This window comes from Danio rerio, chromosome 25 (assembly GCF_052040795.2).
Source record: "Danio rerio strain M-AB ecotype USA chromosome 25, GRCz13ab, whole genome shotgun sequence".
Taxonomy (NCBI): domain Eukaryota; kingdom Metazoa; phylum Chordata; class Actinopteri; order Cypriniformes; family Danionidae; genus Danio; species Danio rerio.
The window spans coordinates 14,862,627-14,889,118 of record NC_141045.1 but is presented as its reverse complement, the minus strand read 5'-3'; the positions used below and the strand labels follow the sequence as shown (position 1 = coordinate 14,889,118).

The 26,492-nt window shown below is 36.8% G+C and overlaps 1 protein-coding gene across 2 annotated transcripts; it reads left to right on the top strand.

Moving 5' to 3' along the window:
* The first annotated feature begins 3,321 nt into the window (after window positions 1–3,321).
* csnk2a2b (casein kinase 2, alpha prime polypeptide b) lies at window positions 3,322–23,238 on the top strand. Of its 2 annotated transcripts, XM_087311965.1 has the most exons (12): window positions 3,322–4,274; window positions 8,312–8,423; window positions 11,016–11,117; window positions 12,009–12,059; window positions 13,243–13,302; window positions 13,389–13,472; window positions 13,708–13,818; window positions 16,307–16,408; window positions 16,510–16,610; window positions 18,882–19,030; window positions 19,110–19,192; window positions 22,714–23,238. In XM_087311965.1, the coding sequence occupies exons 1-11, from the start codon at window positions 4,171–4,173 to the stop codon at window positions 19,184–19,186; spliced, it is 1,053 nt and encodes a 350-aa protein (XP_087168091.1). In that variant the 5' UTR covers window positions 3,322–4,170; the 3' UTR covers window positions 19,187–19,192; window positions 22,714–23,238. The 2 variants fall into 2 exon arrangements, with proteins under 2 accessions (XP_087168091.1, XP_087168092.1); XM_087311966.1 differs by lacking the exon at window positions 12,009–12,059.
* Window positions 23,239–26,492: the final 3,254 nt, after the last annotated feature.

Below are 26,492 nucleotides of genomic sequence, written 5' to 3'. Positions count from 1 at the left end.
TTACTAGTTTATTACATAGTTTATTAATTTCTACTATTATTAATAATAATAATTATTATTAATTACTAGTTTATAAAAAAAAATACTTTCAGAAGTATTTAGAAAAATCATTTAATCATTGGATTATTCATTTTCGGCTTAGTCCCTTTATTAATCAGGGGTCGCCACGGCCGAATGAACCACCAACTTATCCAACAAATGTTTCACACAGCAGATACCCTTCCAGCTAAAACCCATCACTGGGAAACACACATTCACTCTCATTCACACACATACCCCTACTGAAAAAAACAGCCTAAGCTATCAGGCTCAGTTGGTCACCCAAGCTGGTTTTAGCTGGCTTCCCAGGTCATCATGGCTGGTTTGTCAGGCTGGTTTTAGAGGGGTTTTGGCCACTTTTTAGCTGTTCTTAGTTGGTCAGGTTGGTCTTAGCTGGTTTAAGCTGTTCAAGCTGGTCTTAGCTGGTTTTAGCTAAATAAACTACTCTTAGCTGGTTTTAGCTAGTCAGACTGGTTTTAGAGGGGTTTTGGCCACTTTTAGCTGGTCTTAGTTGGTCAGGTTGGTCTTCGCTGGTTTTAGCAGTTCAAGCTGGTTTTAGCTGGTTTCAGCTGGTTGAGCTAGTCTTAGCTGGTTTTAGCGTGTCAGGCTGGTTTTAGAGGGGTTTTGGCTGGTCTTAGTTGGTCAGATTAGTCTTAGCTGGTTTTAGCTTGGTCAGCTGGTCTTAGCTGTTTTTAGCTGGTCAAGCTGGTTTTAGCTGTTTTTTTCACCAGGGACACTAGACAATTTAGCCAACCCAATTCACCTATAGCGTGCATGTCTTTGGACTTGTGCCATGCCAGCACGATGAGAACATGCAAACTCCACATTGAAGTGCCAACAGACCCAGTCGTAGCTCGAACCAGCGACCTTCTTGCTGTGAGGCGACAGCACTACCCACTGCACCCCGTGTCGCCCCTTTTAAAAACCTGTTTATGCTCAATTTAAAAAAAATTGCCTTTTAAAACCACTAAGTTTCAATCATTTTAATAAGGCTGTACATTTGGTAACACTTTAAGGACCAATTCTTACTAAGTTGCTATAGGTTATTGAGATATTGACTGCTTTTCTTTATGATCTTATTCTGTATCCCGTAATCCCTAAACTACTATCCCTATCATACTACTAATCCCTAGCTATTAATAAGGAGAAAATTAGGAGTTGGCAACTCAGTGGCACAATGGGTAGCGCTGTTACCTTACAGCAAGAAGGTTGCTGGTTTGAGCCTCAGCTGGGTCAGTTGGCATTTCTGTGTAAAGATTGCATGTTCCCCCCGTGTTGGCATGGGTGTGAATGGTTTGTGTATAAATGCTTCCTGGAAGGGCATCTGCTGCGTTAAACATATGCTGGATAAGTTGGCGGTTCATTCCGCAGATTAATAAACAGACAAATTCGAAAAGAAAATGAATGAATGAAAATTATGAGTTTATTAAAGCAAGTCAAAATTGTTTGTAAAGATTGAAAAGTGAACCTTCAATTAAAGTGACCAAAAATTCTTTCCAAAACAGTAAATCACAACATATATCGCAGAAAAACAAAAGATTGCAACGTCAGATTTTTCCAAAATTGTGCACTCCTAATTTATAAGTTAGATAAATCAGTTTATGATGTAATACAGTTTAATATGTTTAATAAACATATACAGTTGAAGTCATAATTATTGGCCCCCCTTTGAATATTTTTTTCTTTTTTTAAATATTTCCCAAATTATGTTTAACAGAGCAAGGGAATTTTCACAGTGTGTCTGATAATATTTTTTTCTTCTGGAGAAAGTCTTATTTGTTTTATTTTGGCTAAAATAAATATTTTTGTAAAATAAACAGTTATAAGAAATAAGTCATTCGTTTATTCATTTTCTTGTCAGCTTTATTAGCCAGAACCCATCTCTGGGAAACATCCACACACACTCATACACTACAGACAATTTAGCCTACCTAGTTCAACTGTACCACATGTCTTTGTACTGTGAAACTAAAGCACCCGGAGGAAACCCGCGCGAACACAGGGAGAACATGCAAACTCCACACAGAAACGCCAACTAAGCCGATGTTCGAACCAGTGACCTTGCTGTGAGGTGACAGCACTACCTACTGCGCAACAGCGTTGCCCTAGAAATTAGTCATTGAAACTATTATGTTTTATTATGTTTCTTTGTGGTCAAGAAAAAGAAACTATTATAGATCTTTTTTATCATTGTATTTACTCAAGAATATTTCAGAAATATTTGGAATTGTTTTTTAACAAAACAATGAAGCATAAGATAGAAATTTGTTTATTCGATGGGCTGTTTTATTCTGATAACGAGAACTTGAACTGTAAAGGACAACATATTTTTAATTTGTTTATGTTAGGAAAATACCAAATACATAAGAAAAAGTGGGCTCAGTGTAAACCAAACTTTTCCCATTTTCTGAATGACTTCAAATTATATATAAATCTTTAATTACAATCACAAAACAAAAAGCACTGAAAACATGTAATGCTCTGAAAACATTTTTCATGTAAATGTGTTTTTATTTATTTATTTTCGATATTTTTCTCTTTCAGAAAGCTATGTGAAATGTATATCTTGTTCTTGTGGCATTAATAAAACCAAAGAAAAAGAAGAATTTGGCCATTTGAATGACATAAAAATAAAACACAATATACTACTACTAATAATAATAATGTAGAGCTTCACGATTTTTGTAGTCTCTCTGGTAAAAAAGTAGGCCTACATTTGGAAAACCATGGACAACAACAAAAGCAAAATTGGTATTCAAATTATTAGGCTGCTGGTGCTTCACACCTTTTTATCGAATCGATCACTTTTTGTTTCAAAAATAAAAGTCACTTGTGCAATGTTTTCTTTATTTAAAAACAGTACAGTAGCAAAAAGATGACTTCACTTCATCAGAGTGTATTGTTTCTCGCACAGCTGGAGTTTTAGTGTTGGCTAAAACTGATTAGCTGAAGTCACAACAACCTTTTTCAATGCATGGGTTATTTTCACAATGTATGATGGCGTAGCATTCAAAATAGTACACATGAGCTCGTATGATCCAAATTCTGGATGCGGTTTGCCAGAATATACCCTGACCATCCTGACCGTCTTTCGAACCACCCGAGCCCTCCCCCTGGCCTGGCTACGGGACTGTTGTTCATGCGTCAGTCTGTTGTGCAAACGGAAGTGTTTCACATATGGGCGCATAGCAACGGACAGACGTGCCCACTGGCCATAGCAACTTGTACTTCCGGATTTTCGATGCTAATTGATAAAGCTACCATGAGCTTCCGGGTCAAACCGTAGCTGTCCGTTTTTTCCTGCAGCAGCACGGGGGGGATTGGTCCGGAAAACCCGAACCCCGCTAACAAGCACAGCACTGCACGGGATTATAAACGTTTTTCGCGATTCCTGCATAACGGCTACGCACGCGACGTCACTGTGACACGGTTTTTAGCGGAGATCAGTTAAACATCGATCTCGAGTCCACCGCCTCCCGTTCTCTCTCTCTCCGTCTCTCTCTCTCTCTCTCTCTAACCAGTCAATATCCAGCTTAGGCACTGGTTAGTTAAATTCTACTCACTCACCGTGGACTATATTTTGCAACGCCACTTACTCCAGACTGAGAGGAATCACATCCTGGCGCTTTTTGTTTTTCTTCTCGGTTCTCTATGCTTTGGATTTAGGGATTTGGGGCCCCTTTGGGGTGGTGGGGGGGTTTAACCCACAATAATTAGATTTAAACAAACCCCCCCGCCTACTATCTATTTTTAAACTTTTCACAAAACTTCAACACATTCAGATCGGAAATAGACGTCGCATTCGCACTGCCGGAGCATTTCACAGACTATCCACCATTCATTTTCAACCCTCTCGGAGCTCCAGGCGGTCAGAGCGCCGCTGACAAGCCGGGGAACGAGCGCTGCTCAGCGGCCAACGCGCTTTATCTTTTCCGCCGCTGCTATCAGATATCGCACGCCTCAATCGGATACAATCACATCTCCTGGCTGGTCTGCCTATAATCGCTGATCTTTCGTTTGTGTGTGTGTGAGTTTGTGTGTTTGCGCGTTTATCTCTTATTTTATTTTATTTTTGCGTGTTTTGGTTTGGATTTGGAGATTTCTCGTACACCCTGAGCCCCGTCACGCGCCATGCCCGGCCCGGTGGCCGGTAGTAAGTCTCGGGTGTATGCCGATGTCAACACTTTGAAGAGCAGGGAATACTGGGACTATGAGGCCCACGTGCCCACCTGGAGGTGAGAGATTAAGCTATAAAAAGCCCGAGTGCATCATCATCCAATGTTGTGTGTCTCAAAACCAGCTGCCTATATCCGTGCGCGTTTTGCGTGTGTCTGCTGCTTTCCTTTGCGCAGTGGTTCACATTGTAGGTTCGCTATCGATCGTGCTGGGAAAGTCATCAATCTGCGATCGAGCAGCCCCTGTTTGAGCTGCTGCTGATGATGATGATGAGAGGATGACATGAACGGATTTACAGATGCAGCGTTAGAGAGAGCTGTGTGTGTGTGTGTCCTCTTCAGCAACCACAGATTTTATGCAAATGCACTCATTCCCTCAAGTGTGCAATGCACATCTAGTAATTACCATTCTAAACCAGTGCACTAATAGAACATTTAGTGGTTTTAATGGTTGGATTCCTCTGAAGGAGTTAATGTGTTTCTGTTTTGCACGGTGCACATATATAATTACAAGCTTGATGAATGCGCTGTCATTATTTATTAGGGTTTTTTTTTTGTGTTTTTTCCCCCGTAGAATATGGAATTATAATACTTTAGCATTTTTCATGTAATTCTACATTTAAGGAACTCATCATGGTATAGTTCACCCAAAATGAGCATTCTGTCACCATTTACTCACGCTTGTTCTTAACATTTATGAGTTTCTCCTGTTGAACACAAGATAACATGTTTTGAAAGAACTCAAAAACTGGCAATATTCATAGTAGGAACTAAAGTACTATAGAAGTCGTAAATTCTTCAAAATATCTTCATTTGTGTCTGTCTGTCTATCATCTGTCGTTCTATCTTTCTGTCATTCTATCTACCGTTCTATATGTTGTTCTTTCTATCTATCTGTCTGTCTTTCTGTCGTTCTATCTTTGGTTCTAGCCATCTAATTTTCTATCTAGCCATATTGATTTATCTATCGTGCAATCTGTCTATCATTATGCCTATCATACTACCTGTCTAATGTTCTATCTATCTATCTATCTATCTATCTATCTATCTATCTATCTATCTATCTATCTATCTATCTATCTATCTATCTATCTATCTATCTATCTATATGTCTGTCTGTCTGTCTGTCTGTCTGTCTGTCTGTCTCTCTGCCTGCCTGCCTGCCTGCCTGCCTGCCTGTCTGTCGTTCTATCTATGGTTCTAGCCATCTAATTTTGTCTATCTAGCCATGTTGATTTATATATTTTGCAATCTGTCTATCATTTTATCTTTCTGTCATCATACTATCTATCTATCTATCTATCTATCTATCTATCTATCTATCTATCTATCTATCTATCTATCTATCTATCTATCTATCTATCTATCTATCTATCTATCTATCTATCTATCTATCTATCTATCTATCTATCTATCTATCTATCTGTCTGTCTGTCCTGCCTGCCTGCCTGCCTGCCTGCCTGCCTGCCTGCCTGCCGTCTATCCATCTATCTATCGTTCTATCTATATCTGTCTGTCTGTCCATTTGTCTATTGCATAATCATAGTATCTCTATCTATCTATCTATCTATCTATCTATCTATCTATCTATCTATCTATCTATCTATCTATCTATCTATCTATCTATCTATCTATCTATCCATCCATCCATCCATCCATCCATCCATCCATCCATCCATCCATCCATCCATCCATCCATCCATCCATCCATCCATCCATCCATCCATCCATCCATCCATCCATCCATCCATCCATCCATCCATCCATCCATCCATCCATCCATCCATCCATCCATCCATCCATCCATCCATCCATCCATCCATCCATAGCATTTTTCATATAGGTCTTCATTCATGGAACTGATCATGTTGACTAACATAACACTTTAATGGTTATTTTAGTTGTGATTCATTTAAAGGGACAGTTCACACAAAAATGAAAATTCTGAAAATGATTTATTGTTCACAACTGTTTTATATTCATCTATTTATCACAAAGGGATATACTGAAGAATGTTGTAAAAAAGGAACTGACTTACACTGTTTCTATGTATGTCAGTAGCTTTTTCAACACTCTTTAAAATATCTTGTTTTGTGTTCAATTGAACGAAGATATCTATAAAAGTTTGCAACCACTTGTGTGTGTGAGTAAATGATACATTGTCTTTTTTAAGTGAAATTCCACTTAAAGGGGTCTATATGCTAAAATGATTATAGATTAATAAGGTTTTTATTTGATAGTGTGTGAAAATGAGAACTTTCTCGGCTTCCTATGGGCTGTCGATGAAACTAGTAGACAGGCTTTGGATGGGAAAATTGAAAGGATGTGGTGATTACTTTTGCTCTCAAGAGACTCGTGTGTTCTGACACATGCAACAAATGCCTGAAATATTATAGATAATAATAGCAAATGAGTTAAACTGTACCATTAATGTATCATTCAAAAACAATTGTGTAAGAGATAATTCACTCAAAAATGAACATTCTGTCACCATTCATTAACTCTTTACTTGTTCTAAACATTTATAGGTTTCTTCTGTTGAACACAACATAACATATTTTGTAAAAGCTGAAAACTGGCAAACATATTCATAGTAGGAGCTAAAATACTATCGAAGTCAACGATTACCTGTTTCCAGCATTCCAGCATATCTTCTTTTGTGTTCAACAGTTCAAAGATACTCAACCACTTGTGGCTGAGCAAATGGTCAGTAAATTAAATCTTTTTGCTGAACTATCCCTTTTGTTCAAGCTAAAGGCTCACATGGCCACATACAGTTTCTAGGCTAAATTTTATTTTATAATCAAGCTGTCTATCATTTAATTTATCTATCATATCAATTTATTAATTACACAGTAGTTACCACCAGGCTCATAGAGGAACTCACTGTGTAAAAAACTGTCTATCTAATCATCCATACATTCATCCATCCGTACGTTGTTCTAGCCAAGCCATCTAACCATTCATCTGTCTACTTATCTGTCTGTCTGTCAATCATTTTATCATTCCATCCATCCATCCATCCATCCATCCATCCATCCATCCATCCATCCATCCATCCATCCATCCATCCATCTATCCATCTATCTATCTATCTATCTATCTTTCCATCCACCCAACCATCCATCCACCCATCCATCGTCCTATCTATCTGTCCATCGATCTGTCCATCCGTCCGTCGATCTGTCTGTCTATCTATCTATCTATCTATCTATCTATCTATCTATCTATCTATCTATCTATCTATCTATCTATCTATCTATCTATCTATCTATCTATCTATCTATCTATCTATCTATCTATCTATCTATCGTTCTATCTATCGTTCTATTTATCTATCATTTTATCTATTTGTCTGTCGGTCAATCAGTCTATCTGCCCATCGATCTATCTGTCCATCCGTTCTATCTATCGTTTTATCTGTCCATCCATCCCCCAGCCTTCGTCCTATCTATCTGTCGTTCTTTTTATCTATTTGTCCATCCATCCATCCATCCGTCTATCTATCCGTCTGACTGTCTATCTATCGTTCTATCTATCGTTCTATCTATTATTCAGTTGGTCTATCAATCTATTTGCCTATTAATATATCTATCCATCCGCTCTATCGTTTTATCTATCCATTTATCCATCCATCCATCTACTTTTGTGGTATATTTTGGGGGGATTTGACATTTCCTCATGAAGCCAGAGATGTCAATAGAGAGCTTTTATTTTTTTAGAGTATATGACCAGTTGTATTCAGTGTAGCTTACTGATTAATCTCAATTCATAAAAACTTAACTTTTTTTTTTTTTGCTTCCGCAAGGCTCTCTAATAGTGCTGCTTGCTTTATTACTATTGTTAAGAGTGCTTTAAGCAGCAGACCAATGCTTAAAATGTCGTCTTTGGCTCCGTCCCTCGACAGAGATGTCAGTCAGCCCTCATCTGACAGGGGAAATGATGGGCTTGGTCATTTTCACAGATGGTTGACTGTGTTTCAGCCCCCTTCATGTTCGCAGAAAGCCGTGTGTTTGCGAGCCGGGCTGGAGATGTTGGTTTCTGATGTCGATTCTCTCTATCTCTGACTGGCATGTGAATCTGTGTGCCACCTGCAGCAACCAGGAGGATTACCAGCTGGTACGGAAGCTCGGGAGGGGCAAATACAGCGAGGTCTTCGAGGCCATCAACATCAACAATAATGAAAAGGTCGTGGTCAAAATCCTCAAGGTGAGAGTTTGCGTTCAGTGTGTGTTCATCTATTTATAGCTGCAGATTTTTGTCCGTATCTGAAATGTTTCAAGAAGGCTTCGTATTTAGTAGATTTTAGACTTTTAAATATAGTTGATGGTTGAGTTTGATGCTGTATAAATGCAAGATGAAATAATATTGCAATTTAAACTTTCTATTTGAATATCGTTTAATTTTAAAATATATATATTTTACTGTTATTTTTGCATTATTTCTAAAATTTAAAAAATGTTAATGGTATATGTTATTTTATAAAACCACATCCTTTAACCAGTGTCACATAATCCATCAGAAAAATCTAATATTAAGGCCTTTTTTATTATCATTGTTGAAAACTTAGCATTTATGTTTTAAATTATTTATTTATTTAAATTTTTTTTCTTGAATGGTTTATTAACGGCTGTGAGCGTTTTGCGCACTGCTTATGGACTCCTAACATTTTTTTTATTACTTTATTTTAAGCATTTTTATATATATGTACACACACAAAGAACAAGAACAATCATTGGCTCGTACTTTAGAAAAACAAAAGACAATATAAAAAAAACAAAGAAAAGAGACAAAAAAACATCATAGTCACAAAACATACAATCAAACCTCAGAGGGGTCAGTGGATCAAGTAGTGCTCACTGCAGAGCCATTTGGGCAGAGCTGAGCTCCAGCGAGGGGGAGCTTGAGCTCTCGCTCCTGCTTTCTTGCACTTCTTCTATGAGTGATGTCACTGGGGGTAGGGTTAGGGGTGGGGTTGGTGTACGCATTAAAACAGCTTATAGGAGGAGGAGCGAGAGCTCATGTTGAGTTGTCAAATAAATCAAGAAATTGAGCCCAAGTGGGCAAAAATTTTCTCGTGGAGCTAGTCCGTAAAAATCTGAGTCTCTCCTCTCCTCACATTTTAACTGCATGCTGTGCTGTGTATTTTTGCCATTGCACATAGTGGCCCTCGCAGTTGAAAATAGTCAACTGAGTGGAAAAAGTGAGCTACGCCACTCGCATCTTTTTACATTGTCCAATCAAATGAAAGCAGAGGCGGGGTTTCCATTGAAGTGACAGCAGTGTTTGTGTTGTGAAGACGACTACTACAAACTCTTTAAAGATTGAGGAAAGACTTGTGGTCGCAAGTATATCCATCCGCTTGTTATGTCATACTGTATTTAGGTCCAAGCCCCTACTCATTTGAATTGAGAAAATATTTGTTTATGACGACTTTTTAATCATATTACATATTAAAATTAATTCCTATAAAATCATGTGCACATCAGTCTTTTGGCTTGATGCATGACATTCCAAAATGTTAACAATTTATAAAAAAAATGATCACTTTCTGGCCATCGGATATTAGGCATGGATGTATATATTGCGATCGTGATTTTCGAAAATATTACATCGCTTTATTATTACGATTTGTTGCATCTCTCCATACAGTTTGATATAGCACTTGGACTTAAAAGCCGCTTTGCGTGATGTCACACTTGAAAAGTGGATATCAGCAACGCACAATACACAGTTGGTACAGTGGTTGCCTAGCGACATAAAAAGGCAGTGTTGTGCGCCTTCTGTTTTTAGAACGGAAAAGCGGGTTCGGTGTGATTGACTTCTTGTGGGTTAGTTTGACAAGGGTGTTTTAGGAATCATCAATCATTCAAACCTTATTTGTATATCAGCTTATTACAACCAGGAGGCTGCTCAAAGTGCTTCACAGTATTAAAAATAAAATTAAACATCAAAAGACATGAAATGGTAAGAGCACAAGTGTCAATAAAACAGCATTTTGGGTCCCACTTTATATTAAATGGCCTTAATTAATATGTAGTTACATAGGATTTAATAGTTTGTTACAATGTACTTATTGTGTAAATACATGTATTTACTGTGTACTTATGCTTGATTAAATACATGTAATTACTTCTGTAGTTAACTTCTGTAATTACATTTGTAAATACACTGTTGACCATCCCTTACACCTTAACCCAACCCTTAAACCTACCCATGCCACCAAACCTGTCCATAACCCAACCTCTATTCCAACTCTAAAGCACCACAAGGGTTCTCAAATACATTATTAACACAGTAAGTACATTGTATTTATGTTTTAGATGTAAGTACATAATAGTTAAGGACACTTAATATAAAGTGGGACCGCATTTTGTACTAACGAATATCAAAAACAAGTCTAAATAAACAGGTTTTAAATTTAGCTCTAAACCATGCCACATCTATGACGATGCGAAGTTCTAAAGGGAAGGGTATTCCACAGTTTTGGACCTGCCACTGCAAATGAACGATAACCCAATGTTTATACCTGTTCTGGGGACCTCCAGCAACAATTAACCTGCTGATCCAGGGCCATTTTCAAAATAAAAGCCACTCTCCAACACTGTTTTACAGCATCGAAGAGCCAGGATACAATTTCTAACTGACTGATATTTAAAAAAGTCATATACACAGAGGATGAATTGGGGGTGTGAATATGATGTGGTAATTTTCACTTTTGGCTAAACTATTCCTTTAAGACGTGTACTGTTTCATGTTGCGTGTGTTTGTATATTGTTACATCACTGCTTTCTATAATAGCCTGTCAAGAAAAAGAAGATCAAGAGGGAGATCAAGATCCTGGAGAACCTGCGAGGGGGTACCAACATCATTCAGCTAATGGACACAGTTAAGGACCCTGTGGTACGTCCTCCATCTCACTCCTCTTCCATTGGCCAATCAGAGCAGACAGTTTGTCCCAGGAGGAGTTAGATTTTTTCTGTCTCTGAAGATTGTGGGTGGACAGCATTTGAGACAAATTGCCTTTTTCTAGCTTACAGGCCCAGATTTGCTTTTAGGTTGGAAATGGTTGTGTAAAAACTTTTACTCACTATCCTTTAGCTAAGTGAACCACAGCTGAATGAACCACCCCAGCTGAATGAACCAACAATTACTCTGGCATATGCTTTTTTTTGTAGCGAGTGCTCCTCCAGCCGCATATAAAATTGAGTGAAATTATATAATCTAGATGGAAATAAGGCGGCACGGTTAGCACTGTCATCCCACAGCAGGGAGGTTGCTGGTTCGAGCCCCAGCTGGGCCAGTTGGAATTTCTGTGTGGAGTTTGCATGTTTTCCCTGGGTTGGTGTGGGTTTGCCCCACAGTCCAAAGACATGCGGTATAGATGAACTGAATAAACTAAATTAGCCATTTGGGCATCCACTGCGTAAAACTTATGCTGGAACAGTCGATGGTTCATTCTGTTGTGGAAATTGAGACAAAGCCGAAGGAAAAGTAATTAATGAACTGTTCATAACAAACTATCCATAATGATTTTTAAAGCGTTTTTGGACCCAATGAGATCTAGTGAAAATGAGCGAGAATCATAGCAAAGATTATTGAAAAATGAGATGCAGCCAGTCGTGATGCTTTTGTACTCAATGTGCTGCTGTTTTATTCCTGATTGCGATCACAATGAATGCTTGATGGTGTCAGTTAATGCTTTCCATTGTTGATTTGATGGACTTCCCTTTTTCTGATTGTTCATCTCTTTCTCTCTCTCTATCTGTTGGTTTCCTTTGAATCATTCTACAGTCTCGAACGCCTGCGCTTGTCTTTGAATGCATCAATAACACAGATTTTAAGGTATTTTTTTATCTATCTGTCTGTCTGTCTGTCTGTCTGTCTGTCTGTCTGTCTATCTATCTATCTATCTATCCATCTATCCATCCATCTATCCGTCTATCTATCTATCTATCTATCTATCTATCTGTCTGTCTGTCTGTCTGTCTGTCTGTCTGTCTGTCTGTCTGTCTGTCTGTCTGTCTGTCTGTCTGTCTGTCTGTCTGTCTGTCTATCATCGTGTGTTTGTCTCTGTCTGTGTCTATCTGTCTATCTATCATTGTCTGTCTGTCTGTCTCTGTTTATCTATCTATATATCTGTCTATCTATCATTGTATGTCTGTCTGTCTGTCTGTCTGTCTGTCTGTCTGTCTGTCTATCTATCTATCTATCTATCTATCTATCTATCTATCATCTATCTATCTATCATCTATCTATCTGTCTGTCTATCTGTCTGTCTGTCTGTCTCTGTTTATCTATCTATCTGTCTATCTATAATTGTCTGTCTGTCTGTCTGTCTGTCTGTCTGTCTATCTATCTATCTATCATCGTCTGTCTGTCTGTCTGTCTATCTATCTATCTATCTATCTGTCTGTCTGTCTGTCTGTCTGTCTGTCTGTCTATCATCGTCTGTCTGTCTCTGTCTGTCTATCTATCTATCTATCTATCTATCTTGCTATCTATCTATCTGTCTGTCTATCTGTCTGTCTGTCTGTCTGTCTCTGTTTATCTATCTATCTGTCTATCTATAATTGTCTGTCTGTCTGTCTGTCTGTCTGTCTATCTATCTATCTATCTATCTATCTATCTATCTATCATCGTCTGTCTGTCTATCTATCTGTCTGTCTGTCTGTCTGTCTGTCTGTCTGTCTATCATCGTCTGTCTGTCTCTGTCTGTCTATCTATCTATCTATCTATCTATCTATCTATCTATCTATCTATCTATCTATCTATCTGTCTGTCTGTCTGTCTGTCTGTCTGTCTGTCTGTCTGTCTGTCTGTCTGTCTGTCTGTCTATCATCTATCTATCTGTCTGTCTGTCTGTCTGTCTATCCATCTATCTATCTATCTATGTTGAATTATTTTGAAATGGATGTTAATACCAACCAATAAGAATCCAAGAAACTTGTTTAATTATTATTTAGCAGCTCATTTAAATTGAATCCTTTGTTACGTACCTAATTTCTTTCCTTTTCTTTCTGTTTAGGAGCTGTATCAGAAATTAACGGATTATGATATACGTTTTTACATGTATGAACTACTAAAGGTAAGGCCACAGTCTTGTGCTTCAGTGGCGTGATTTTTCAAGGCTTTCACTTTGTTGTTAATGTTTGTTTATTCTTTGACTGACAGGCTCTGGACTACTGCCACAGTATGGGGATCATGCACCGCGATGTCAAACCCCACAATGTTATGATCGATCACCAGTTAAGAAAGGTAATGTTGTGGTTTTGGATCTTTTTCAACTCTGAACTGGATTTAGGACATTAGAGTACATTTCAGAGAGATTTTGAGTAAAAAAAGATTCCTTCAATGTTAATTCTGGATTTATTGCGCTTACTCACCAGCAGAGGGCATGAGAGTACCGGTTTCTGTTTGGAAGTGAGGTGGTGTTTCAGATGTCAATTTGCATTGTCATGTTTGTGTGTGTGTGTGTGTGTGTTTGATGCAGCTGAGGTTGATAGACTGGGGTCTTGCTGAGTTTTATCACCCTGCGCAAGAGTACAATGTCAGAGTGGCTTCACGCTATTTCAAGGGTCCAGAACTGTTGGTGGACTACCAGGTAATATGTTCTTTGTAAATTAAGCACATTAATCGTGTTGGATTGTTTTGCACATTTTAGATTTTAACACAAACCTGGATTGAAAACACTTTCTGCACACTTTACCACTTTACTCAAATTGAGATTAAATGCTTTGTTACATGCACACTTCATCTGAATCCGTATTAAACACAGTAATAAAGAAAGTAACTTTTACATTCTGCCCAAATCCAGATTAGAAATATCAAGTTACTTTTATGCACTTTCCAAATCTGGATTAAGCACAAAGTCACTTTCACATTTTGTCCCGATTCAGATTAAAAACAATGAGTTACACTTTATTCAAATCTGGATTAAACACTTTTACACTTTGTCCAAAAATGGATTGGGAAGAAACCAAGTTACTTTTACACCATATCCAAATCTGGATTAAACACAAATTTATATTCATAATATATTGAGTTAGACTTTATTCAAATCAGAATAACATTTTCTTATAAATTTAAAGTATTTTGAAAATATTGAGTTACATTTACTCTACATCCAAATCTAGATTAAGCACAAAGTCACTTTCACATTTTGTCAATCCAGATAAAATATTGAGTTACTCTTTATTCAAATCAGGATTAAAAACAATGTAAATGTAAAACTTTGTCCAAATCTGTATTAGTAATGTCGAGTTATGTTTACACCAGTGGTGGTGTACTATTACCCACCTGACCCAAATTTTAAAAGTAGGCAAATAAACAATTAAATGTTTCAATGTTTCTTAGATTCATTAGCTATATATATATATATATATATATATATATATATATATATATATATATATATATATATATATATATATATATATAAATATTTTCCATATGATATTTAACAGAGCAAGGGAATTTTCACAGTATGTCTGATAACATTTTTTACTCAGGAAAAAGTCTTATTTGTTTTATTTTAGCTACAATCAAAACAGTTTTAAATTTTTAAAAAAACATTTTAGGGACAAAATTATTAGCCCCTTTAACCTATATTTTTTCTCGATAATCTATAGAACAAGCCATCTTTATACAATAACTTGCCTAATTACCCTTACTTGCTTAGTTAACCTAATTAACATAGTTAAGCCTTTAAATGTCACTTTAAGCTGTATAGAAGTGTCTTGAAAAATATAAAATAAAATATTATTTACTGTCATCATGGCAAAGAAAAAAATAAATCAGTTATTATAAATGAGTCATTAAAACTATTATGCTTAAAAATTTGTTGAAAAAAATCTTCCCTCCGTCAAACAGAAATTAGGGAAAAAATAAACAAGCGGTCTATTAATTCCAGGGGGGCTAATAATTCTGACTTTAACTGTATATATATATATATATATATATATATATATATATATATATATATATATATATATTTATATATATTTATTTATTTATTTACCATCAGTTATCTGTAACTACCTTCCACAGAAGTAAAAACAAATACTATAGAGGTCAATGGTTACAGGTTTCTAGCTTTCTTCAGAATATTTTCTTTTGTGTTCAATAAAATAAAAAAAGAAAAACCGGTTTGAAACAAGTAAAGGTTAAGTAAAGGATAGCAATTTTCATTTTTTGGGTGAATTATCCATTTAAAAAAGAAAAAATATTTCAACAAATTTTAAGCGAGATTTTAATAGTCTAATCCTATTCAATGATTTATTCTTAGCTAATAGTACCCCCAGCAGACACAGAGATTGACTGAATATATTAAGCTGTGGTAAAACCCTACTGTTTAACTCTAGAGCACTTGTAAAATAAGCCTATTTCAAAATAATAATATAATTAAAAAATAATACTTATTTATTTTAATTCTGTACAAAACAAATCACATTTCAAGGCAGCTGTATCAAGTATTATGTTAATAACAAACTGTAAATTTAAAATAAAAAATCTGAAAAACAAAAGCAAAGCACACTTTTTCAAAAACTCAATACTAGCCCATACTCAAGTACATTTTTTTACATGTATTAAATAAATAAAACTGCTACTTTTTAAATTCAGAATGGCATAAATATATGCATATTAAAAATGTACAGGTTATATTACATATTTCACTATCATAACTAAATGATCAATTAAATAAAGTTTTTTGTTACTTTTGCCTTTTACTTAAATCTGGAATAAAACATTTAGTTACTTTTACATTTGATTAAAACATTGTATTTTATAAGATCATTTAATTAGTCTTGATTAATACTTTGTGATTATATATAACTGATTTAAAACTTGGTTACATTTAGAGAATTGTTGACTTTGACAACACCAGCACTTGTGTAAAATTCCACAGATGTTTGTCATTAGGTAGTTCACCCAGAATTTCACCACTTTGTTGTATATATTTAACCCTAACTATCTTATCTTTGGATCAGAAATCTGTCTGAAACTGTTGTCAAAAGAAAACCAGCAATGAAAATCTGTCAGTATTAGTTAGATTGACATGAAATAAACAATGTGTTGTATTGTGTGTACAGATGTATGACTACAGTCTGGACATGTGGAGTCTGGGCTGCATGCTGGCTAGTATGATCTTTCAGAAAGAGCCCTTCTTTCATGGCCAAGACAACTATGACCAGGTGATTTTCAAAGTCATTCAAATTCATTCGATTGAATATAAACAGATCGAATGCACACTTCACACTGCATGTGATTTCTTTTGATTTCCTTGTTTCGCCAGTTGGTGCGGATTGCAAAAGTTCTTGGAACAGATGAGTTATTCGGATACCTGCGCAAATACCACATCGAACTGGATCCACGATTTAAAGACCTGCTTGGCCAGTGAGTACCAGAAGAGTGTGCCATGGAGGCATTTCAGATTTTTAAAAATGTATCTCTTTTAACACCAAAATAGTGAAGTAATTATAATTTCAAATCTTTAAAGTTTGGCACTATTTTAGATATATATTTTGTTCTCTGTATCTCTTTAAATATATCTTTATATCTGAAGGAACATTATTTGTGAACCAGGACCATGTGATGGTTATATTTTTGGAAACAGGATCAAAATTGTTAGGCCAAGAATCATTTGAAGGATCAAGATTATTTTCCATAGAGATATTTAGTTAATTTGCTACCATAGATGCATTTAAAATGTCATTTTAATGTGCACTTCATTTAGTCTGCTTTTTTTTTTCTCAATAATTAGTTTTTTTTTAGAACCTCAGATTTTCAAGTAGTTGCATCTCAGCCAGTTATTGTTCCGTTCTAACAAACTTTACATCAATATAAAGCTTATTTATTCTGGTGTAAAGCACTTAATTTACACCTAAGACCTGTTTTGTGCTCCAGGGACACATTTCACAAATATTTAGGATTTTATTTTTACAAAAACATAGCAGATACTTGCATTTAATAATCTTTCTATGTAAATAAAAGCATTAGTAGCAAATAAAGTACATACAGTAATTTATTAATTTTATAAAAGATTAACTATTATATATATATATATATATATATATATATATATATATATATATATATATATATATATATATATATATATATATATATATATACTCTCAGCGGCCAATTTATAAGGTATACCTTACTTGTACAGGGTTGGACCCCATTTTACCTTCAGAACTGCCTTAATCTGGAAATATTCCTCAGAGATTTTGGTCCATATTGACATGATAGCATCACGCAGGTGCTTCCGATTTGTCGGCTGCACATCAGTTATGCAAATCTCCCCTTTCACCACATCCCAAAGGTGCTTCATCGGGTTGAGTTTTAGTGACTGGATGTCATTTGAGTACAGTGAACTCATTGTCATGTTTAAGAAACCAGTCTGAGATTATTCGCGCTTTATGACGTGGCGCATTATCCTGCTGGAAGTAGCCATCAGAAGATGAGTACAGTGTGGTTATAAGGGCATGGACATGGTCAGCAACAATACTCAGGTAGGCTGTGGTGTTGATATGCTGCTCAATTGGTACTAATGGACCCAAAGTGTGCTAAGAAAATTTCCCCCACACCATTACACCACCACCACCAGCCTGAACCGTTGATGGGCTGAATGGATCCATGCTTGCATGTCGTTGATACCAAATTCTGACCCTACCATCAGAATGTCGCAGCAGAAATCGAGACTCATCAGACCAGACAACGTTTTTCCAATCTTCTATTGTCCAATTTTGGTAAGCCTGTGCGAATTGTAGCCTCAGTTTCCTGTTCTTAGCTGACAGGAGCAGCAACCGGTGTGGTCTTCTGGTGCTCTAGTCTATCCACCTCAAGTCCGACGTGCCATGCGTTCAGAGATGCACCCACAGAACTGCTGCTCACTGGATATTTTATTTTTTTCTGACCATTTTCTGTAAACCCTAGAGATGGTTGTGCGTGAAAATACCAGAAGATTAGCAGTTTCTGAAATACTCAGACCAGCCTGTCTGGCAACAAACCATGCCATGTTCAAAGTCACTTAAATCACCTTTCTTCCCCATTCTGATGCTCAGATTGAACTGCAGCAGATCGTCTTGACCATGTCTTCTTGCCTAAATGCATTGAGTTGCTGCCATGTGATTGGCTGATTAGAAATTGGCTGATTCGAAATTTGCGTTAATGAGCAGTTGGACAGGTGTACCTAATAAAGTGTATAAATATATGTGTATGTGTAACTATGTGTAGCTAATATTAAAATTACATTGTTGAGGGAGATAAAGATTCCAGTTGTGTTACTGTAAGTCACTTTTTTAATGTAATATTAGGCCACTCGTTACCATAAATTAAAGATGTGATTTATCCACAACACTAATAAAAAAATTCCTTTATGTATTTTATGTAGAAAAAGGTGTGTGTGTGTGTGTGTGTGTGTGTGTGTGTGTGTGTGTGTGTGTGTGTGTGTGTGTGTGTGTGTGTGTGTGTGTGTGTGTGTGTGTGTGTGTGTGTGTGTGTGTGTGTGTGTGTGTGTGTATGTGTGTGTGTGTACATATTGCTGTAGTAATTTATAGTAAAATTAACAAGTAAAATAAAGTACGAAGTAAAAGTAAAATAAACAAGCATAAATAAATATGGTACAGTATTTATTAAATTTTTCCTTTCGTGTCCCCACAGGCAGACACGGAAGCGCTGGGAACAATTTGTGCAGACGGAGAACCAGCATTTGGTGAGTCCAGAGGCTCTGGATCTTCTGGACAAGCTGCTACGCTACGACCATCAGCAGAGACTGACCGCCACCGAGGCCATGGAGCACCCTTATTTCTGTGAGTTCCTCAACCTAATGACTGCTGACCGCTGCTGCAGACACAATGAATAACATCTACAATCCATATGTGCGTGCAGATCCAGTGGTGAAGGAGCAGTCTCACACTAATGCAGACGGCACTATAGTGTCAAGCGGAACCAACACACCCCGATGAGAGCAGGTATCAATCACTGATCAGTCAATATTCACATATGTGCTTTTAACTCTTGCAATCTTTTGGTTTTCAACAACATTCTAGATTTGTATATGCATATAAAGAATATATTTTAATATATATTGTTAATCTTGAAGTACAATATTGGATTAATATTATTACTAGAAATAATAGTATAGTACGAATGCTAGTTTTAAAACAAAAATCTTATTCATGTTGATTTTCTATTTAAATTTTTAAGTACATGTATTTTTTTTTAGATCTGGAAGACATTGGTTTATATTTAAAAACATAGAACGTTTAATAACATATAAAAGTTTAAATGCAATCATGCTGTACATCAGTGCTATTTTAGTGTTATTTATATACTCTATTTATTAATATTTCAATGTTTATGCAACTGTTCCCAACAGGCACACAACGTCATAAGACATTAATGTTAGGTTAGATTTAGGTCTTGATGTCAGATGACCAAAATTCAACGTCTAGCCCAGTGTCATATATGATGTATTGTCAAAAGCCCTGATCTTTTGGAATATGCTGCACTTAAAAAAATAGGTAGTATAACATTCATTTTGTTTTCCAAGTGCTTAAAATGACCACATACATCACGCTCATTCCACTTAATGCAGCTTTTGTGTCGAGTCCTTCAATAGTCAGCTGTTCAGCAGTAACTGTTTCTAGGTGGTAGTGGGACTGTTATCACACGGCAAGTGTTAAACAAAATCCAGTCACACGTCATTCATTCATTATTTTGAGGAGCTGATGAACTAATAATACAACTGTTTCACAAAAAAATCTACTTAATATTTGTTTACACAATGTAAAATGTGTGTAGAAAAACTGTAATCAATACAATGTGCATCATATTAAAGTAAATACATGCAAATTATTCAGAAAAATGTCATTTGTACTAGCTTTATAGATATGATATAGATATCCAGAAACATTTCTCTAGATATGATATAGCCAGTCACATCTGTTTCTGTAATTGTTAAATCACAGTGAGTTTATGCTCTCCTTTGGGACTAAGCCCCTTATCCGACTCTAGCAACATCCCTGGTCTAGCCACTGTCTAAGGATGTTTTTTTAACGTCCCAGAACGATTTCAGATGACGTTGATTTTAGGTTGTGTTGGAAAGTGACCAAAAACCAACATCGAGCCAACATCTTAAACCAACATCATATTGACATCAAATACTGATGTTTATTCGTCAGGTATGGCAACCAAAATTCCGACGTCTGATAGACGTCATAGTGGCAACGTCCACACACCATCAAGCTGTAACATCATAAGGCGTTGATATTTGGTTGATATTGAGTTGGACATTGATGTCTGCCCAATGTTGGGTTCTTACGGCAATCCGATTTCTATTTCCAAACAAAATGCATCATCCCACAATGTTGGGGTGTAAGTAGGGCTGGGCGAATTTACGTTTTAAGACAATTTAATTTTGAATCAAATCGAGAAATCGCGATTTTTAAAAAAAAAAATATATATTTTTTTTCACTCTCTGTATGAAGCAGGAAGCACACCAGAAGCGCCTCTCGGCGACGCGCCGCACAGCACCATGCCATGGATTTTAGAATTCTAAACAGGTTTCTATACACACACCGACGCTGCCCGGCCACGATTCACGGAGCTGTTCATATTTCAGCTGGACCACAGAGCGCCATCTTATTAGTTTCATGTTAAACATCATGAGAATGTGCGTGTTTGGTGTGTGATAGTTTAAACTGTCATGTCCGCGCCGTGTCGCGGCGCTTCTGGTGTGCGACCTGCTTGACTGCCTGTTAAAGCGTGAAGTCATGTAGGATTTTACTTCTTGCACGTCTGTGTGGATTGTCAAGACATTCCCTCATTAAGTCGATAAACTCGATCTCAACATGTATAAAGGACGTAAAAGCCTGCCATGTGAAAAACTGCGCCGATCTTTTGGTTTGAACACGAGTAGAAGTGAGGAACTGTAGCAGTGAAAATGAAAGTTCCCGTCCCCCCACGTCATTCAGCGGACCTAGTTGAAAACCAGACAGATCAGGCAGCATAATACAGAGAGCGGAGCAAAGCGCATCAAATGATCGATATTTAAAAGGGGGAAAAAGACACATCTGGTGCTTGTATTTGCTCCTGCTATACATCCACAAATTCACACATTGGGTTAAATTAGGCTTTACAGTTTCCATTTTCAGTCCTTTTTCTTCCACTGTATCTTTTTAAGAAAAAGGCAGCAGCTTTACAACCTGTCATTTAATCAGAACACAAAGTCAAAGCCGAGCTGACAGACAATCTTTCCTAGGCTCAGCAAAACATGCAAAAATACATCTGTATTCCTGCAACTGCAATATTTACACAAATATTTTTATTCAAATCTTCAGCAACACTATTTAACTTGTGAATTTGTTTTACATTTATTTACACCTTGACCGATTTTTGGATGACATGGCCATTAAAAATACAATGTTCCTTAACCAGATGGTTTTTCAAGTTACTTTTAAAGAGAATGTTACTTCAGTCATGTTGTTGTAATGTTTTGAGACTATTAACACAATAAAAAAAAAATCAAAATCGTGAATCAGTCAAACTTTATAAAAAACCTAGATTTTTTATTTTTTTTTGCTAAATCGCCCAGCCCTAGGTGTAAGGTCAATCTAACGTCATGTTGACATACTGTGTCTGGTGGATTTTGTGCTTTTGCCATTTACTTTATAGCAGTAGAAATATAGAAATATAGGATTTAGTAATATTATTTAGTAATATTTACCTTAATTTATTACTTTATTTTGTTTAATTTGTCTTTTGTCCCCTAAAACGTGCTATCTCTGTGAATAAACTGCTGAATCCAGTTTAAAACAACAACATTCTCGCCTGCAAAACTCTTAAAACTTTTTTTTGTGACACAGCAAAGGAGTATTGTTAAAATTGTGCAGGTTTTCTCGTTCGCCATTAGCTTTCGCTGCTTGGCCTGGAATGCATTCTGGGATATCTGTGCTTCACAAGTCACCTCTTGATGCGTCCTTGACAAACAGGGCGGAGCAAGTACATATACCAGAATTTTATCTGAACGTTGGATGCGTCTGAAATTGTATACTACCATACTCTGTAGTCCGCTAAAAACAGTAGGCGAGCCGAGTTGTTTGTCCGAATTCATAAAGTTCGAAAATCAGTACGCAAGAAGTACGTACTTTTCTAACAGTCGAGTAGTACATTTAAATTCAAATGCTTTACCTACTGATTCGAAGGCGATTTCGGACACAGCCTTTGCATTGGAACAGTACTTCGGCAATAGATAATGACGTTTCATGAAGACACAAGTACAGACAAGAACGCATATTGAGAAACAGCCAACTAGAGTTTTCTTGTTTTGACACATAAAAGTATGGCCAAACCGGGGCATTAAAAGTAGTTATTAGTGTTTCGCCCTGTATAAATCTAAAATTTAATTCATGATGGTCTAAAGTCTTAAATTTGACTTGATGAAACCTACAGAAACCCTGATATTGTCTTTTTGTTGTCGTTGTTGTTTTAGGAACTGAAAATGGAAGGCGTTTGTTACCTCAGATTTTTTAACCCTCGTGTCTGAAACCTCTTCAAGTGTACAGTGAAACGTTGGATCTTCAGCAGCACCTGTTACACCTCGTCTCTCAGACACACACACACACATGCGCCCACACTCGCATACACACACTCACTCACATTTCAACTTTCCGTGTCCGTCAAGGTCGGTCTGCCCTTCTATAACAGGTCTGTTCCTCTAGCTTGAAGATTTTCCAAGCTTTCCCTCCCCAAATTTTAGATGAAAGGAAAATATCATAGACTCCGCCCCAAGTACTCTGGCCCCGCCCACGTTAAGCTAGGCATGGAGAATGAAGAGCAGAATGAGCCCCGCCCCCCTCCCTCTCTCCTTATTGGTCTGTGTGTCCGTCTGTTCAGTATTCAGACCTTGGCGCAGCCTACACATACTGTAGTAATAAAGTGGCATGGTGGACCTTTATTTCTTTGCTCTAGGTAGATTGATTACTATATTAATGAAAATAAATGATTTTTATTTAGATTTATGCGCCTCGTTGTCATCTCTTGATGGGGTTTGGGTGTGAAAATGGATAAAAATGAAAGAGTTTTCTTACCACATGCTATTCCTGTTTTTGCCAATGAATAAAAAAGAAAGACTTTATTTTTACTTTTATTTCATTATTCTCTGTGTTTTTTTTTCATGAAACAAATTTGCATTTGCTGATAATCAAGTCATAACCCCAAAAAAGGTTCACAATTGGAAGATATTACAGATGCAAACTCACTATTCTGGCTTTTCTACCCACATCTGTGATTTATTTCCTTAAATTTATGAGGTATAAAAATGCCTTGACGATGTTAGAGGAGAATGGCCAGACTGGTTCGAGCTGATAGAATAGCAACAGTAACTCAAATAACCCAAGTGGTGCTCGCTGCAGAGCCATTTGAGGAGAGCTGAGCTCCAGCGAGGGGGAGCTTAAGCTTGAGCTCCACCTTTTTTGCACTTCTTCTACGAGTGATGTCACTGGGGGTAGGGTTAGGGGTGGGGTTGGTGTACGCATTAAAACAGCTTACAGGAGGAGGAGCGACAGCTCATGCTCCCCCTCGCTGGAGCTCAGCTCTGCTCAAATGGCTCTGCAGCGAGCACCCTCTCAAATACCCACTTGTTACAACTGAGATATGCTAAAGAGCATCTTTGAAAACACAACATGTCCAACCTTGAGGCAAATAGGCTACAGCAGTTGAAGACCACACCGGGTGCCACTCCTGTAAAGCTAAGAACAGGAAACAAAGGCTGCAGTTTGCACAGGCTCACCAAAATTGGACAATAGAAGATTAGAAAAATATTGCCTGGTCTGAGTCTTTATTTCTGCTACAACATTCAGATGGTATAGTCAGAATTTGACATCACCAACAGGAAAACATGGATCCATCCTGCCTTGTATCAACGGTTCAGGCTGGTGCTGGTGGTGGTGTAATGGTGAGGGGGATGTTTTCTTGGCACACTATGGGCCCATTAGTACCAATTGAGCATCGTGCCAACTTCCAGCAGGATAGTGCGCCGTGTCATAAAGCTTGAATCATCTCAGACTGGTTTCTTGAACATGACATTGAGTTCACTAGACTCAAATGGCCTCCACAGTCACCAGATCTCAATCCAATAGAGCACCTTTGGGATGAGTTGGAACGGCAAATTCACATCACGGATTTGCAGCCAACAAATCTGCAGCAACTGCGGGATGCTATCATGTCAGTATGGACCAAAATCTCTGAGGAATATTTCCAGTACCTTGTTGAATCTATGCCACGAAAGGATTAAGTCAGTTCTAAAGGTAAAAGGGGGTTCAACCCGGTACTAGTAAGGTGTACCTAATAAAGTGGCCGATGAGTATATATACAAATTGTAACCTAAATTACGTGACAAATCTATTTTTACTTTAAACAAACAAACAAAAAAGAATTACGTAAATTACTTAAAAATTACTAGAATTACTTTCAAAAAAATGAGGCTACAACCGAATTGTATTTTGTTGGCTTGAAAAACAATATCCCTGTTTTCTCCGGTGCATTGTTCACTACGGTGCGTGAGAGCAGGTTTGTGCTTCATGTTGTGTGAAACGTGATCGCTTCATCTCTGATGTTAAGCAATATTTTGGCTACGTGATCTCCTGCCTTTGCCAGCCAAGTTAATTAATTGGCTCTGTCCCACACTCCTCTGCGTCATCATAAACAAGTCTTTGTGTTCCGGAGATGTTGTTGATCTAACAAATAAGACCATAATGAAGCGCTTTTTCTTATAGGGATTGGACATTACTGTAGACACAGAAGCTCCAGAACTCCTCTTATAGGAATAGGTAGATTCCTGAAATAAATGTTCATGATAATTTACTCACCAAATTTGTCGTCCAAGAAGTTTAGTAATTATTTTCCCCAATCAAAATTTCAAGATTAAGATTGGTCTCCACTAGAATTCATGGTTCAATTAATCACAGCAAGTCTTCCAGGTTCTAACGCAGCAAAACAGCCCATCCATACCACCACATTGTACTGTTGGTTTGATGTTCTTTTCCTGAAATGCAGTGTTACTTTTACACCACACATCACATGGGACACAAACCTTCAAAAATGTTAAACTTTTGTCTCATCAATTCACAAGAGTTTTTCCCCACTTTTTTATCAAGATGTTTAACATATCAGGTTAATGAGGAAAATATGCAAGATTTGTCTCCATATAGTGAACTTCAGTGGTTTGAACTTCTAAACTGCAACTTCAGTGCAACATTAAAGTGTTCTACATGATCCAAACCAAGGAGTAAAAGTCTCACCTAGCAAAACAATTGGTCTTTTTCTTTTTTTTAAATATACATGAAATCAAAACTGACCATAATCACTTTGCTAGTGCGCATTTCTAGTTTTTGGTGAAGATTTTATTTGTGCTAGTCAATCTGAAAAATAATAATATTAAAAATCAAATGTGATGATGTCTGTTTGACGTTTTGACATTTTACGCTTGAGCATAACACTCTTAACCATGCATCCCAACATCAGCTTTGACATAAACGGCTATTTTACTACATCCAATAAGTTTGCAGTTTAAAAAACAAACTAACCAGTTTTTTCCATTCAATATTCAGTTTCTCTTTGAAATATGTCACGATAACAAATGTAAAATGGATCACAACTTAAAATATAGGTAAAAATATCCCTGGAAATACAAACTATTTTTGTGAAACTTTGAAAATGTACTTAAGCTGACTGTACATTTAACTGCAGTTTCTAGGTAAAATGAAAAACAGCAACAACTTTTGATCCATTTCGCACAAATTTTATATCTTATCAACGAATAAAGGATTATTTTCATGCAGTTCTTTGCAAGACAAAAACCATAAAATGACTTAACAGTGTCTTTGATTTGTAGTTGGATACATTTGCGTCATATATCTCCATATGGACAACTATTGTGGTGTGGTCAGTTTGCTCGGTAGCTCACATTGTACGGTGTTGTACTTGTCATCCAGAGCACTCAAAACCACAAAAGAGATGAAAGCAATGTTTAATCCAAGGTAAAACTACATGGTCTCATGTTTGAAAACACTATTTGTTGTGTTTTGTAGGTCAGTAGTTTGCTTGGTGATCTGTATGAAAAGATTCCACGCCCTACAGTCAAGGGTGGATTAAGTGATTTGAGGGCCCAAAGCAACTCCAGCCATGGGGCTCCAAGTCCTGAAAATAACCCTTAGTAGTTTAATTTAATTTTTATTTATTTAGCAGTTTTTTTTCTACCACTCAATTTTC

Coding starts and splice junctions, on each gene's coding strand:
- csnk2a2b (XM_087311965.1), top strand. CDS start 4,171: ATGCCCGGCCCGGTGGCCGGTAGTAAGTCTCGGGTGTATGCCGATGTC. Junction 12,060..13,242: donor TCAATAACACAGATTTTAAG/GTATTTTTTTAT, acceptor CTTTCTGTTTAG/GAGCTGTATCAGAAATTAAC. Junction 13,819..16,306: donor AACTGTTGGTGGACTACCAG/GTAATATGTTCT, acceptor TTGTGTGTACAG/ATGTATGACTACAGTCTGGA.